The 17,591-nt window shown below is 38.4% G+C and overlaps 1 protein-coding gene across 2 annotated transcripts in view; it reads right to left on the bottom strand.

Moving 5' to 3' along the window:
* The window catches only part of Ppp3ca (protein phosphatase 3 catalytic subunit alpha), a 290,863-nt gene that overhangs the window by 69,624 nt on the left and 203,648 nt on the right, over nucleotides 1-17,591 (bottom strand). For both annotated transcript variants that reach the window (XM_028857473.2, XM_028857476.2), the window contains exon 3: nucleotides 4,529-4,653. In XM_028857473.2, the coding sequence (XP_028713306.1) occupies nucleotides 4,529-4,653 (125 nt within the window). The remainder of the gene's footprint in view (nucleotides 1-4,528; nucleotides 4,654-17,591) is intronic.

Raw genomic sequence — 17,591 nt, 5'->3', positions numbered from 1 at the left:
TCATCCTTAGTCTTAATTACTAAAGTTATTTCATAACTGAAACCTTAAAGATAACCAGAAATATCCTAAGCTAAATATTCCTAGTATTTATACATTCACATTTAAAATGATGCAATATACAACTCCTTTGTGGATGTCAACTACTCAGCAAGTGGCAAGCGTTTGGGATGTATTAACCCCATCTTTGCAGAAGGAAAGGTGGGGAAAAAGAGGGGAGAGGAAGGAGCAATAAACAAAAAAGAGAGGAAGAGAACAGAAGGAGGAGGGGAGAAAGAAAAAGAAAAAAGGAAAGAGATTAACTCAGTTTTCCAACTCCTTGGCTCAAAGCTTTCACAAGTGCGAGTCATTTTGTTTTCCACATACTGTTTCCTTTTCTCCTGTGGCAAGCACGAAATATCTTCCAAACACTAAATGAAACCGCACACACAGCCAGCATGGAAGAAATGGCATGGTCAATGAAAGGGCAAGGGTGGACTGGAGAGTGGAGCCCTGCCAGCCTTCACCCTCAACATCTGCCGGGACAGGGCTGCCAAGCACAGCAAGGTCTTGTGGCAACTGCTTTATCATCTACAGTGCCAACATTCTGAAAAGCTGAAGATCTTTAACAAAATTATGACCTCAGATTTGTTTTCAAGCACAGACTCATAAAAATGATTATAACCAAATGAAGCAAGAGAAATCAATGTCACTCAGGTGTTCCTGGGTGACTGACATGAGTCACCATTTCACTGTCAGTTTGTGAAGGCAGAAAGAGCACCCTGTCATATGGAACTTTCTTGCAGGCTAAGATGGAAATCATCTTACCTGTTAACTAAACAAGTATTTACAACTTGTAGTCAGAGTCACTCAATCTGAAAGATTGCACTGATTTCCGTCATAACCATTGCTTTTGCTAATGTATGACTCATTCCTAATAACATATTCCTAAGAACATTGTTCTCTTAGTTCACTGACAATAACAGTGAAACAATTTACTTAGTAATTTAAGCATTCAGATGGACAGTCTCCTTTTAAAATTGCACAGACTTTTTAGGAGAGGCAAGGAAGTCAAAAGGAGAATACTGTTTTAGCTACACACTGATCAGCTCCCTGAACTGGTAACTGCCCATGCCTCAAAATGTTCTAATCAAAAAGGATGCTTCTCTGTCACGGATGGCTAAGTGCAGGCTATCACATAAACTTGGACAGGACCCAAACTCCGGCAATATGGAACATGACTTCTCTAAGACATCATTTGTCTGGTCTGACAAGCACACCATGAAGGGGCAGTCAAACATCAGGGCACTGTCAGGACCGCTAGCTACCAAGACCAGTGACCCTGTCTGTCACCTCCGCCACGTGTTCTACTGCTTGCTTGTTATTCCCAGGCGGCAGCACCACGGAATGGGAATGCTGCCTGGCTTGCCGTGCTTCATTCTAGTCCACGAGTTCACAGCTAATAAACACAACAGCTTTTCACACTTCAGTGTGCTGGAGGCCCTGGCTGAGGTCCGGATGCGAGCAGAAGAGGAGAGGCCAGCTCACTGTGAACTCAAGGATGGTGTGTTGCGGAATACCTGCAAAGAGCCTAACGAAGTAAACACAAGGAAACAGCTGTGCATGACTCTGCTTGCAGATTCGGGACTCTGCCTAGGGTCTGTAGTGAAACACAGCCAGCTGTGGACCTAAATATACACGCACGCCTGATCAAAGAGATTAGGTAGGGTAATGCGATCATCAGGAGGAGGAAGGTTTGTTGTAAGACAAATTACAGTTGAGAACAAAATTACTTCTTTCATTGCTACTCAAAAGCTGGCTTGTTTGGGGGCTCATTTTGTGGGGAATGATTTCTAATCATGGCAGAAAAGAGAAAGGAGAGCTACTGTGGGGTGAGGAGGGGGAGTGCATAAATGAGCAGTCTGTGCTGTGCACAGAACGCTACCCAGAGCCTGCAACTGGAGTCAGCAGAGTTCATTAGAAACAGCATCAGTTCTTCAAAGCCGAGTTGCTATGAAGTAAATGCAGGCACCCCTCTTCATTGAGAGGGTAAGCTTAGGAGAACACTCACAGTATAACCCCAAAGTTATGAACACAAATCTAAAACATCTTGAAACCTGGGGGGATAACACACACCAGAAAACTAAGCTCTTATTCTAGGAGTTTAGGAGTCAACAATCTCTTCCACACAGAGAGTATTTTCTATCTGATGTGCACATATATGAATGTGTGGGACTGTGTATGAGCTTCTGTATTAATGGCGTCTATTTCTTCAGGTACATGCATTGAACACACTGTGACCATCATTTGGGACAGTGGAAAGAGTACAGCTTTGGAATCTTAAACCCACTCAGTCTTAGTGTCAACATCCCATGAAAGGAAGGTACTTACAGATTCCTTCCAAAACTAGGAGGAATGAAGGAGATCACTTATCAGCCAACAACACTTCCAGCATGCAAACCATGTCAGCCTCCCTATTCCACAACAGGTATCTTGATATATTCTTAGTAAGAATATTTCATATACATCAGTGGTTCTCAACCTTCCTAATGCTGCAAACCTTTAATACAGTTCCTTATGTTCTGGTGACCTCTGACCACAAAATTATTTTCATTATTATGCCATGACTATAATTTTGTTATTGTTATGAATCATAATGTAAATATCTGATATGCAGATGGTCCTAGGCGACCCTTGCGAAAGGGGTTGGGACCCATAGGTTGAGAACCCCTGATATAAATGCTTGATCTGTTTTAATATGCTGATCATATGACAGCCACTGCAAGACTACTCACAGGTCACAATTAGATCAAAATGGATCATGCATATATGAAACATTTTGTCATTTTTGTGTGTAGGCAGAAAGCCCATGGGTCTGTACTCTCATTATAACTAAGAGCCAGTTTGGAAGATGGAGCTTTTGACCATCTCAGAACATTTTAATGCACTGTGAGTGCTACATTCAACATAACACAGCACTTAGTTGGCTATTTTGACCTTTGCATGAATTTTGAATTTTAAAATGAACATAATAGACAAAATGCTGCAACTTTCTTCCTTTAAATATCAAGAACAATTATAGATCTTTTCAATGACAAACATCTCCTAGTGACCAAATCAGTGATTTCTACTTTCTAAGCTTTTTAAAAATGGAGCTTAAAAAACTCTAATCAGGAAATATTTAGAATATTTCAAGTGGCCCGAGGCCACATATATAGAGCTGTAGTTTCTGTAAGAAAAACAAATAGAACTGGGGTGTGTCTCGGTGTTATGATGCCTGCCTAGTGTACATGAAGGCCTGACTCATTCCCGACACTAAGATATATAAAACTAAAGCAGAGTGACAACAAAAACTGAACCCAGGACAGCCACCCATTCCAGGGTTTGGCTTGCTTTAGATTCTGTATAATCATATTTCCTTGTCTAGACCTATATTGCTAGAGATCAAGGATATATTTCACATTTTTCATAGTCAGAAATATAACACATGTGCACCTGTTTAACTGTGATGTTTATGTCCATTTAAAAATGGTTTATATATACATATAAATGTACATATACGCACAATAAATTATATATGTACATACACACATATGTACACACACATACATATATATATATATAGAGAGAGAGAGAGAGAGAGAGAGAGAGAGAGAGAGAGAGAGAAAGAGAGAAGAGAGAGAGAGAGAGACTGAGATTGATTGAATTGCAGGTAACTAAATACCCCAAATATTCAATTGGTATGTTTAAGGTTGACACATTGTGTTAGCATTAAATATCTTTTTAGTAAATTTAATTTTAAAATACTTTAAAACACTTTTTCACATGATGATTGTGAGTGAATGGTGTGAGGCAACAGTAATGATGACTTAATGAATAAAAAGAGCTCATTTGTATTCACTTTTTTTCTTAAGAGTGGATATTGACTAGTATCTATGAACTTAAGCTTCAAAACTTTCTCTTATGAAAATCATGTTTTTCCAGTATGTTGGACCCTTCCTGAGACATCATATTAGGCACCAGAGAGAACAGACATGAGTACAACAGGGCCTTGTTTTGACTTTGAAAGTCATGTCCACTCCTTAAAGCAGATGAAGGTGGAAAGCTAGGGAAGAGCCTCTACTCAAGGGTTATGTCTTCTGCTTTGATCAATGACTTTGACAAATTACCTAGTTAGATGACAGGTACCATGAACTAGCAGCGGCCAGTGTCTTCACACAGGCACGTAAGTACTCTGTACCCATTTATGAAAACTGTCTCACAATTATAAGCCATAGATATGCTAACTCAAGTCCACTTATGCTATCTACTTTAAATAGTTTGTTCACCATGATATAGAATTATTCATTGTTTTCACCAACTTTCAAAAACATAAAATACACAAAAGACAAAATCTTACCATTTCTTTGACATCCCTCTTCATTAAAAACAATACAGGAGTATTTATATCATCAATTGTATTAAAATTGATTATATAAATTGTATTAAAATTGATACCTCACTACAGTATCAGTGATCCATAACAGGCTAAGAGGAAATCACATATACTTACTTCGATACTGAAGTACCCTCTGTCAACATAGTCCCCTAAGAAGAGGTAGCGAGTGTTGGCAGGAGATCCTCCCACTTCAAAGAGCTTCATCAAGTCAAAGAATTGTCCATGGATGTCCCCGCAAACTGAAAGATAAAATAAATTTTATGGCAATATTAGCTTATGCGCCTGGATCATATAATAAAATTTGTAGAGCAGGAGAAATGAGACAGAAAAGCCAAGTCCTTTGCTGAAGATGCCAAAGTTCCTTAGTGGCAGATCTTGCTCTATCGTTCAGGCTTCCTAATTCACAAATTAACTGGGAAAATGGTGGTCATAAGAATAGCAGGGGCTGTTGTCATGCATTTAACAATACTGCATGAGATTCTAATAAGAAATTGATGTTTCCTACCTTCCTTCTAACAGTGTCATGGGCTAAGAATCCACTGTACATGTAAAGAAGGGAAAGACAAGGTCTGGGAAAGGTATATAATCTATGTATAATGGAGGTGTGAATTCATAAACCCACTCTTCATTATTGCTTTGTAAAGAAAAAGATGTTGATGTGTATAAGAAATACTATGTTTTGCTAGGTCTAATAGGCAACTGACATTTAAATTCTAAAAGAATGTTTTTGTAAGATATATTATCAATTGTCAAAACAATTTTTGTAAAGTATATCAGAGGAACTGTAATTGAATAAAATCACCAGGAACTGATATTTCTTAAATTTTCTCCTTTTGTAAGCTAAAACATTAGAGAATTCAGCTTTCTTTTGGCTTGATATTTACTACTTCTATTACTGCTGGGACCCTCAAAAATTAACACTATAATGTCTGCTGTGTGGAGGAGACAGTGTACATGGGATATGTAGTTTGACAAGGTCACTGCCAAAACTGAACAATTGGAGCTTCAATTCAGATTCATTTGATTAAAAAGTTTTCTTTTCAACCATCAAAGGCTTGTATGTACATGTATAAATTATTAATTATTTTGAAACACATTATGCTTAAATAATGGACATCATGCAGATGTTTCCTCAAAGACTGACAGGATCTTAATGTGCTGGATACTGTGATCACAGGCAAGTTACTGAGATAAGCTGAAGTTCATTATTCAGCAGTCATAGCCTTACAGATATACTACAGAATCCATTGATGCAACAACTGTAAACTGTAATGAATAAAGTTTAACTGATTTGGAAAGTCCTTTTTTCCAGCATGGAATAGATAAGAACCATTAAACAGTATAGGTAAGTGAGGATTTAGGATGTCGGTGCTTCAAAATCTTGGTCTACTAAAATGATGTAAACAATAGGGAACCTAGAGTGCTCGGGCGGGCACACCTTTCCCAGTTCCAGCCAGAGCCTCTTCCCTCCCTTCAGCAAGAGTCACTGTAAAATGATTAGAAACATACTCTTTGCTTCTTAAAGTAACATCTCATCTTAGATTATTTGTACGTAAGGGCATTTTTATTCTTATGGTTGAGTGTTTCACAATTGGATCTTTATTCTGAAGGACTGAGGAATTTGGGCTGGGACTGAGCACATCATGTTCTTCTTGGGATAACATGATGGTCTCAACTAAGAACAAAGGAAGAAAGAGACCACTCTTTTGTGAATATTTTGGCTCGTATGTTGCCGGGCAAAGAAAGCTGGCCTTGGGGGAGACAAACTGCCACATATCCATGCGAAGCTACTTAAGCAGCTCTGGAAACCTAAAGGTTTGCAAACTCTTCCATTCAAGAAGTTGCAGCAAGTAGGTCTTAACCCAAAGCCTGCCTGGGCAACTTAGTGACATCCTGCCTGGAAAGAAAATAAAACAAAACAGGAAAAGGAGAGCAGGGGGCTACAGCTCAAAAAATTAAAATAAAACATCTATCTTAAAAACTCAGTTGGCTTATCTTCTATTACAATTTTTAAAAGGCAAGGCTGAAACGTATTAGCTAACAAGGAGTAAGAATTCCACTGATTTACATTACAGTGGAGCTGGTATGGTTACTTACACAAACACCAACTTCTCTCAAGTTGCAGAGATTTTTTATACCCGTTATGTATGTTTCAACCCAAAATTCATACAGGAAAAAAAGTGTTTGCCTAGAAAATATGTGCTCACATATCTTTCATTCCACCTGCAGAGTGAAGGAAGGAATACTACTGAATGCCAATGCCTGGGATCCCAATAGCTCTGGTCTGCCTGGCCACGGCATCTCTTTGTATGGTGGGCCCCTATTAGGGCATGAGGGTTGGTTACTGGAAAAGATTCAGAGAAAACATGAAGCTATGTGACTGGGTAAGATAGGCTTCAAACATTATTTTATGGTAGTGGCAAATTTAATCATCACATCATAGGCTGTTATTAAACTATCCCCAAGTCAAAACAGTCCAACGAGGACCACAAAAGGAAATGTGGAACCACACTAGCTGGCATGGATGGACTCTTGACTAGCCAGTGCCCACCCCCTGCTGTGTTCTTCACTATCTGAATGACCTCGGGCAGGTTATTCAAGTTCTCCGAGCCACCACATACTTACACACAAAATTCAGTGACACTGGTCTTATGCCTTACAAAAGACTATTTGTGAGATTAACCATGTTAATATTGTAGTGTACGAGTTTCTGGATTTTTGTAAGAACTTGAGGAATGTTACACCAAGCACCATTTCTAAATGGCTGCATCTGGAATGTCAAGATGCTAGACTGAAGGGATTTTCCAGGTTGGGGCTGTAAGGAAAGCCTTCTGGACACATCCCAAAGCAACTGCCTTCTCTCCTCACCCTTCCTCTCCCACACCCTTCCTACCCTCTCTTGGCATTTCACCTTTCCATTTCAATTCCTGACCATGCCTGAAAATTCCAGAGTAGTGGGTTTTACTTTGCCATGTCAGAGATGGAAATACCAGGATAGTTACTGAAGCTGTAGAGCACAGGTTACAAATGTGGTAAATGACACAACTGTAGGATGGCTGGGGAACTAGCAGGAAAAGCCATGATGGACAGGGCTGGGAGGTGGCCAAGTGAGTAAAGAGCTTCCTGCCTCAGTGTGAGGTTCTGAGTTTGGATCTTCAGAAGGAAGCCAGTTGTGGTAGCTGGCATCTCTACTCCCAGTGCTTCTGTTTGAGATTGGAGGGTGAGATAGAAGGCAATGGCATCTATGTGACGCCCAAACAAGAGACCATATCTCAAGGTGGACAGTGAGGATAGACAACCCAGGTTGCCATTGACCGGCACACACCTGCTGTGGCTGTGTGCATGCTTGCATAGACACACATGGTACACACACAGACGCATATCAAACACACCTACACAAAGGCACATGGTTAAAAAACATAAATTATAACAAGAGATGAAAAACTCTAGACAATTAAAAAAATCATAAAATCTTCTTTTGTTGGAATCTAGAAGCATTATTATCATGAATGTAAATTTACATAATAGAAAATTAATCTTTTATTCTGTTCCATAATCTTGACCCAAAAGACCACCATAAGTATTGGATCATGGTTAGATGGCATAAAGAAGGGCAAAGTAATTATTAAAATCAAGTATTTAAAACCTAGGACCCAGACACACACTCACTCCTGTGATGTTTCACACTGTTATACCTGACACCACCACACCACACTGTTATAGACACAACCACTCATGATGACTATTGGCAAATGAAAACTACTTGCACACATAATTATATCTAAAGTGTTGAAGCTTAACCAAAGAAAACAGAAACTTAAATAAAACATGCCCGAGAAACAGAAATCATTATTAAGGACATTTAAGGATTTTCAAGATCACTTAAGATATTTTTTAAGCCAATTTTTTTTTTAACTTCCTCAGATTTCACAGACTGCCTACTTTGCATGTCATATGCTTAAAGTCTTTCCAGACTTTATTACATAAATGTGCTTCTCTCTGTCCCCATTCTTCAACCTTTTGCTGCAATTTATTGTCTTCACAGTGCTTATCATTTTCAGTAATTAACTACCTGACTTACTTGTTTCATGTTTCTATCCAGACTCTCCACAATGGACTAGAACCTCTGCCATGATGGGCAGCAAGCAGCCCTGTTCACTCTATGGCCATGACCTATAGTAGTGTCTATACCCAGAAGGCACACAGCCACTCACTGCCATGGGATTCTTCCACTGGACCTGTACCAAGCTTCATTTGAAAATCCATTAGGAAATCAGAGAATTGTTTGAGGTGCCCTTGGGGACAGACATGATGACAATTTTGTGGAGTTTGTCTTGGTGGAAGATGAATCCTTCAACTCTCTGAGATACTAGTTGTTTTAAGCCTTTAAATCCCAGGATTCTAAACAGAGTCTATTAAGATTGGAGTCAAATACAGTATCTGCCAGCATCTCCTAGTGGCTACCTCACCTAGCCTCCATCAGAATCCCCACAGATGCAGCCTTATTAACAAGCTCTTGGATGATTCTTATCTAATCCATATAGACTTATTCCTCTGAACATCAGTTTTAGCTGTCATTCTGCATGCTGGTGTGCTTTGTCTCATAGCAGTCATATTTAGGTGGAAGTATACACTGGGGAAAAAAAAAACTCTTTTGAGTTCCTTCCAGTTTGGGATGAGATTAGCACTTTATTATTATCTGAAAGAATCACAAGGAAGTAATGCATTCAAGGAGTCAGAGGAAGGGTTCAAACTACACATGGGATGACAAAATTGGACCCAGCCTCCTGATTAGCTGGAGGCTGTGAGCAACCTAGCTGCTAACTTGCCTCTTTCGTGGGCATTTGATGCATGGTGTTTCCCTATGCATGCTAGGACAGCACAATGGTGAGTGCAAAGTGTAGCCAGTAGCCTTCCCACTAAGGGGCACAATGGCCCTGTCTTTCATCTTCTTTGGAACTGTCTAATGGTCACATTCTTCCTAAAGTTTGATATGAAAACACTGATTGTTCCTAGGCACTAGACTGCTAGGATAAATCTGGTAACATATAGGTGAAATACACAAAGCCCAAGTAATAGCTACCATGGAATGTCCAGAGAAAATCTGACATTCTGTCATTACACACAGCTCCTTAGGAGGCTAGGTCCTATCATATGCCACTGCACTTAGTTTTCACAGTACTGTTATCAACCAGGCTTTCAAAGTCCTATCACACTATCAGGAGAGCTTATTTCACAAGCATACTTCTATTTGTTCTATCCCATTGGACTCCTCTTATTTGCTTCACATTCTGGAGGGCTAGTGTGGGGGTTGGGGTGGAGTACTCAACTGGAGGCTGGTACTGATAAATCTATGAGGTAAGAGAGCCTGGCTCACAGGTACAAAGTCACTTAACAGAAGAGTAATAAATTATGCATTCTACTGCACAGTGAGAAAAAGCGTTAACAATAATATACTGTACCCTTCAAAGCAGCCAGAAGAGAGGATTCTGACCACAATCTTTAATGTGAATGCTAATTTCCTGGCTTAATCATTACATAATGTACAAATGATTCTAAATTTCACACTGGATCTCATAGTTACGTGTCAATTAAGAGATATGGAAAAATCATCAGTCATAGAGAAACATAATGTAAATAATAGAAAATAGCTTCTGGTACTCGTAGATAATAGCCATATATTGGGCTGAATAGTCCCCAAATTATATCTTCAACAGATAGTAAGCTAACTGTCAGACCTTTGGAGAGCCATGGCATTTAATAAAATTAATTTAATAAAATTAGATGTCAGAACCATGGGAATGCTAGCAAGATTATCACAAAAAGATACTGAAATAAAAGATGTTTTCGGGTGAGCAACTGCTTATGACATCCATTCCTTATCTGACACATTACAACACGATGGTTATTTTCTCAGAGACTCGTCCTGCATTTGTGGTTAGGTGGGAGAAGTGGGAAGCAGGAACAACTGTGAGCAGCTGAGGAGGGAGGGGCAGCCATCACTGCTGCTGTGGTGCCGTTCCTGGGCTGAGTGACAGGGTACGGAGGACTGCTAGTCACAGCATCCAGAGTAGAAGCTGACGGTGCTTCAGGGGCCGACGGAACCACTCAGGCACTAGCTCTTGCACACGGGTGCTGCCTACATTAGCAGCTACTGAAAACAGAGCCAAGCAACAGCTACTTTCATAATTACCGTCTGATAATGATGCTCTCCATCCATGATTCTGGGGACACTTTATTAAAACTGTATCAGAACAATGACTTTAAATCAAAGATTTAACTTTTTAAGTGAGGACAGTGGGGTGGGAAACACTATGAAATGTTCTTTTATTTTTATATGGAAGACAAAAGTTTTTCCCCCATATAATATTCTTGCTAGAAAGCTGGTTAGCTCTGGTATCTTAGGAATACTTAGGAATAAAGGATTTGAGTGGATGTTAAAATAAATATAAATATATATGCGTATGAATGTTTGTGTGTACAATGCTACCAACTACAAAGTAGGCATGCTGGCATTAGGGGGCAATAAAGCTGTCAGGGGCCATGAAGCACAGGTTCAGGAGTGAACTCCTGCAAGTACTTCAGGCAAAGGAGGCCTGAAGAGAGGCGGTCTTTGTAATTAGCTTGGTAAACTGGTGATATAAAAGCAGGATGATGGGTTGATCATAAGGCAAGCCTATGAGCCCCTAAATAGGACTCTTCTATGTGGAGAAGTTAATGAGCAATGTAGTGAGTCTGACAAGATCCCAAGAACAGAATCTCAGGCAAGGCCAGAGTGACAAACTGGAAACCACCAGAGCCTGTGGATGAAGTTTGCCTTGTATCTTCTGACCAGAGACACCGGTGTTTAAAACAAAATGACATCACATGTGTATAGGTCCACAAATCTAAACTAATTTAGTAAATATGCAAATGAGAATTTCCATACCAAAGCTTAATTATTTTTAAAAGAATCCCATTGATTCTAAGCTCTTATTGTCAATTAAATTATGGCATTAGAAAATGTAAACTGAAGTTGTTAGTATTAACCACACTAGGATTAGGAAAAAAAGTCCAGTAAAACTGCCATGTAAATAACAACTTGAAAGGCTCTGATAAAACTGTCCTTCTTGGCCAAAGGCACATAACAAATGAAATATAAAATATACACTTCCAGATAAGATGATGTACAATAACAGGGCTGACTGAGCGCAGAGCTACACAATGAGTTCTATTTACTCACCCATTTAAAAGGAGACCTATCACAGAATATCACTGAGTCAACTTCAGGCTCACACTGAGCAGGAGTTTTATAATGTCACATAGTTCCAGGATGAAGAAAGATTATATAAATTAGGATGTCAGGAAACACAGTATTACACTGTTATTTTTTTTCTAAACTGTCAAAAACTAAAAATAAATAACAGACAAAAAAACTAAAATTTTAAGGACAAATATTTCAGATTTTCTTAGCCTGATTGGACTGGTACTATGATTTATAAGTAAAGTGGTTTTAATTTGTGACTCATTTTTCTAAAAAGACCTTTTATTTTTTGCTCCAAAATATGGACTGTTATCATCCTAAAGTATTTGTATGATGTACAGACTTCTTCTGCAAGATTTTCCAGTTCTCACTAAGCCACCACATGGTAACTTTCCCTTTAGCAAAGACATGACTGAATCTCTACACAACCCTCACTGCAGAGCTTCAGGACGTAAGCCTGCGTAAGCCTGCGTTTTCCCTAATGGCCATAACTCCCCAGGACAACCAAGGCCCTTATGTTAGGGAACTAACAGTGTCTCATTCTAAGCAATAGGGATTAACCTATCAACCTTACTGGCTCTCTGAATACTTTTTTCTACCAAAATGTTTTCATTTCTCAAATCTGCCATTTTCAAAGGATGATTTTTTTTTTTTTCCATAGAGGCTATGCTAAAGGTTCACCACAAGGGGTACTGCACTTCTTCCTGTTGGTAGTCCAGGTTTAGGTAATCTTTAGGAGATGAGAAGTTCAAGTACAGATCAGCCAGCCAAGCAGAGGCATTGCTCATTAACTAGGAAGTGTAAATTTGACACATCAAAAGGTCATGGAGATGTTGGGAAACTTAGGATGGCATTGCAGATTGCTACTACCCAGAAAAGATCATCAAATATAAAATAAACAAGAAATGAACAAAATACAACAAAACCAAAACCTTACAAGGTTCTAATTCCCCAAAGTGGCATATTTCAAATAATGAATATATTTCCATAGCAAACAAATTATTAACCAGTTTGTCATAGTTTGATACCTTTGAATATAATGAACAATAATGAAAAATCCGAATCCAATTAAAATTGGCTAAAACCAGAAATTTTTGAGAACTGTAATAGAAAATCAGATACAAAGCAATAGATTCAATGACGATGAGTAACATTAATTTCAACTCTCACTTCTTCATGAAGCTATTTTAGGAAGATCAATAATCTGTCACATGATACTAAAGAGAAATTGAAAAAGGCATGTGAAAGAAAAAGGGTACAATATGCTGTTGGTACAAAAGTTACAATCAATCACAAAATACTTCATTAACCTCGTTCGTAAATCTCCATTTGTAAGATTTGTCCTGTAAGACAGCCGGCAGGAAAATACTCTGTCTGCATTTCAGTACTATTTACTGAAAGAACACTTACTGGGTGAGGTGTATCCCAGCCCAGGAGAGGAAACAACTGAAAGCTACACTCGTGGCTGTTTCCCTCAACACAAGTGTCCCTGCTCCCTGCTGCTGAGATGGTTTTCAGTTGTTTTAGTGACTGAATGGTATGACAGATTTTTTTTGTCAGAGAAAATTTATTAAGAAAGTATGGGGGTGGGGCAATGGCTCAGAGGTTAAGAAGCTGCCCTTCCAGAAGCCCTGAGTTCAATTCCCAGCAACCACATGGTGGCTCACGACCATCTGTAATGACACCTAGTACCCTCTTCTGGCATGTATGCAGAACACTGTATATGTAATAAATAAATAAACTTTAAAAAAAGTATTTGTTCTATGCATTACTATTAGTTTTCTGTCTTGTCACTAATCTAGATCTCAGTGAAGACAAATTATTAAAGGCTCATTATGACATCATAGTCATAGAAATCACAGTTATGGTTCTGATGATAACACACAAGAGAACAAGCAAGTATGTATAATGCTTCTGGCATTCTTAAAATGATGTATTGTTTATTTTTCTTAAGAACTATTGGCTATTTGATTTATTTACCTTAAGTAGCTCACTGAGTCCTTGATAGCCATCATCAATCAAGAGAATCAAATAAACACCATGATTTGATACAATCTGATCCAAATGTTTATGAGTTTATTAAATACAGATATGCAATTTATTATTAGTAAGTTAATGCTAATACCCTTAATTAAAGAAGAATTAATCTTGGATTTTAGGCTCCCAGGATCATCCTGAAACATGGGCTCTCCTTACTCCAGCCGGATCTAAAGCAGGCAGCAATGTCTTAGTGTTCCATGTTGGGCCTTCTCAGTCTGTCTGTCTTTTTAGATTAAAGAATAAAATAAAATAAAAATGTGACAACAGCTTCCTTTTTGTGTTTTCCTAATGTTCTATTTCATTCTCAGGGAGAAGAGTGTAGAGCAATGGATACAGACTCTGCCAATGGACTATACCACCATCTAGCCAGCTGAGTGGCTGACCCTAGAGAAATCAGATCATCTCTTCTGTACTGGTTCCATCATGAGTCAAAATAGAACACCCAAACAGCACTACCCTCAGAGGAATAAGTAAACCACTTAATAGCAGCTAAGTACTTAAAACTGACCAGTTAGTGAAAAACATAATATTTGCTTCACAACTGCTCTTAGGTTTTGTTGTTGTTTTCTTAATTTAAGTTCCTCATGTTTTACCATAGACAATAAACGGTTGTACCTCTCATAATTACTTTCCCATTCATTCCCCCACCAAAGCAGCTTTCATTATCTACAGAATGCACGAGCACTTCCGGTCTGCTTCCCCCACCCACCCCCGATTCCCTCCTCTGCATAATCACACTTCTCTTTTCTGGTCCATGTTTCAAGGCTTGGGCCATCTTGCTCTGTAAATTACCACCTGTGTAACTGGGGCAGGGTATTTATTCTTTGTAAGGGCATCAGCTACCTCACTTATAAGGATTCTGCCAGTTTACTTTAAGGGCTTTGAAAAGGTAGTGAGAAAAAAAAAAACTCAGTATATGGTATGTATGCTAGGAAGGTAGAGCTGAGGTATAGGATTGTCTATGTAAGAATGATTTTCAATATTCTGCAAGACTAAGATAAATACATGGGTCTTCTATACTCAGTGTAGCCATAAATAAAACATAAAAACTATTCCGTGCATTTCTCTTTTCAATAAAAATGCACACTACCACATACTGAAAGTGGCCAGGGCTAATATCAAATAGATGAGGTCTCCTATGCCCACTTTCCATTTTTTTCTAAAGGTGAAAATATCACCAAATGGCTTCAGTGATTTCTGCCAGCCCTTCAGCGGGTGGCCCACGACAGTTTCCAGCTAGTCTCATTTTGTTTTGCAGCAAACCTCATTTACAAGGCCACTCTGTTCCCGGGCTGGGGAATAGTGGTAATGTTTTAAAAGCTGGAAGTGACATAGTAAAGAAAAGAAATGGATGACATTTCACCAAACGGATTTTCCAAAAAAGAAAGAACTATTTCTTCTTAGCTCTCTGGAAAACTCAGTTAAAAATCCTTTTGACTGGGGAAAAAAGTCAGTCATCTCTTTTTCTTGTCATGATATTCCTTCAATGTGTCAATTTAAGGAAATACTTTTTATGTGTTTTTTAAGAAACTAAAGACAAGAAAATACATAGCGCCACTGTGAATTCCACATATTTGCTATTGATCTTGCAATCATACACAGAGGGGCATTAGAAGAGTTTGGCTAAAAGTGACTTCCAAGTAGATGAAGTAGACAGCTCCATCTATGCCTTGGACAAGTGAGGAGTGCTGGTCAGGGCCTCCGACAGGCTGTGCCTGCCTATAGGCAGACACAAACCATGCTCTAGAATGGCTACAGGCTGTGGCTTCCTCAGCAAAGATGAGCAAGCTTATGTGCTATGTAAGAAAACCTGGAAACTTTGTTTCTAATTCTGAACTGACCAATCATTTAAACTATATGATATTCTACCTCAGAAATGTGTACGAGTATTCTGCATAGATTTAAAAAGTGCTAAAATGTGTAAAAAGCTCAGATATGTTAGAACTCACTAATCTGCAAGTTAATTATGAAACAAATATCTGAGGAAGAAGTCTGACAAAGGAAATGCCAATGTCTTAACTCCAACTAGTTTTCTTGGATCAATATTTTATTTTATCTTTCCCTAAGTAGATGCTTTCTAGAAATGGTCACTTACCGGATGAATGAATAAAAATGTGTACCAAGAATGCTACATTAAAGAAAGAACAACACTAAAGATATATAAACATATAACTTGCAAGAGATCAATAAAGAAATAGAATTCATGCTCCTGAGAACTTAACATCAAAATGGAGAGGGACCACGTCTAAAAATTAACATTGGAAGGTACTGGTTTTCCTGCTAGCAATATAATTCCTTCTTTATCTAGAACTTTCTGGGTGCTAGATTATGGTGGGGAACTACGCATTTAAAACTCATTTCTTCCATTAGTGTATTACTGGGCAAATCATTTCATGGCCTGCTTGTCATCATTTTTTTTTTTTTTAATGAAGGCAATGGAACCAGCCTAGATGCCCATCAACAGATGGATAGATAATCAAAATGTGGCACGCACACACAGTGGGATTTTCAAAAGCAAAAACAAAGGGGTAATAAGAAAATCTGCAAGAAAATGGATGGACTGGAGAAGTAGCAGATGGCAAGGTGACCCAAACTCACACATACAAACAGCACGTGTCTACTATCATAGGATGGTCCTAGTTTATAATGTGTAGTAAGTGTGTACATGTGAACAAGCCGAAGGAAATAGAGAGAAGACATTAGAGAGTTAAAAGAAGGTTGAGGAAAGGGGGAGGGCAAAAACTCAGAAGTGACTTGAAAGCTGAAAGCAGATGGGGGGAGATGACAGGGGGGCGGGCAGAGGAGGGCAACAGGAGAAGGGGCAAGAGAAGTAAGCATAGCATGTATTGTTTTAAATTGCCATTAGAACCAGCAGATGGCTTGAGTGTTAATTTAAAATGGAAACAAAATTTTAAAAGGACAACAAAATATTACTTTGAAAAGCATCATTAAGTTGGCTGGACATAGAGGTGCACGCCTTTAATCCCAGCACTCAGGAGGCAGAGGCATGGGGATCTCTTGAGTCGGACATCAGCCTGGGCTACCGAGTGAGTTACAGGGCAGCCTGGTCTATACAGTGATGCCCTGTCCAACAAAATGTTGAATTATAAATGCAGTTATATATAAAGTTTTAATTTTAAAATTCCAAAACAAGAGAAAGAATGAGGTCATTTTGTTTATCCAGAGACAAACAAACAAACAACAACAAAACCGAAAAAGTTATTCTAGATTCTCCCAGATCTCCACAGCAGGACTAATGCTCACTCACATAAAGAATGAACACAGTAATGTCGTTTGGAGCCTATATGTAAAAAAACAAAAACAAAAACAAAAACATAGTCATAGTCTTTAAAAAAAAAAACTTGATCTTTCATTTCAGCATAACATCTTTGTATATTTATATATGTATGTATTTGTCTCTGATCTTAACATGAGCCAGGGTTATGTTCCTTGCTTCTGTAGTATACGGCAAATATCTAATTAAATTATGCAAGCAATGTTTGCCTAGCATGTTCTATCTGGCATAGAAACTGAGTGATTATGGTAAATTAATGCAGGTGTTTAGAAAACACAGAATAACTGCTGATAACCTGTCATAACTTATGATTCATTAGCAATCATAATTTCAGATCTAGTTAATTTTTGTTAATTAAGAGTGATGAATGTTTGTTATATATTTGAATTGCTAAAAAGAGTGATCATGATTATTAGTCAACTCTTCTTCTCCTTGACAAAATACAGAAGGTTGAAAACATGTTCATAATACATGTCTGATAAATGGTTAAATGGCTTGTTATAAGGGAAAAGCTTGTTGTATAAAACCCCATAATTTCAAGTTAAATTTCTTTAGTGACCTACTTCATTGAACTTCCACAATGCTTTTCACCTTCCATA

This window comes from Peromyscus leucopus, chromosome 6 (genome assembly GCF_004664715.2).
Source record: "Peromyscus leucopus breed LL Stock chromosome 6, UCI_PerLeu_2.1, whole genome shotgun sequence".
Classification (NCBI taxonomy): Eukaryota; Metazoa; Chordata; class Mammalia; order Rodentia; family Cricetidae; genus Peromyscus; species Peromyscus leucopus.
This window is presented reverse-complemented; position numbering and strand designations above follow the sequence as displayed.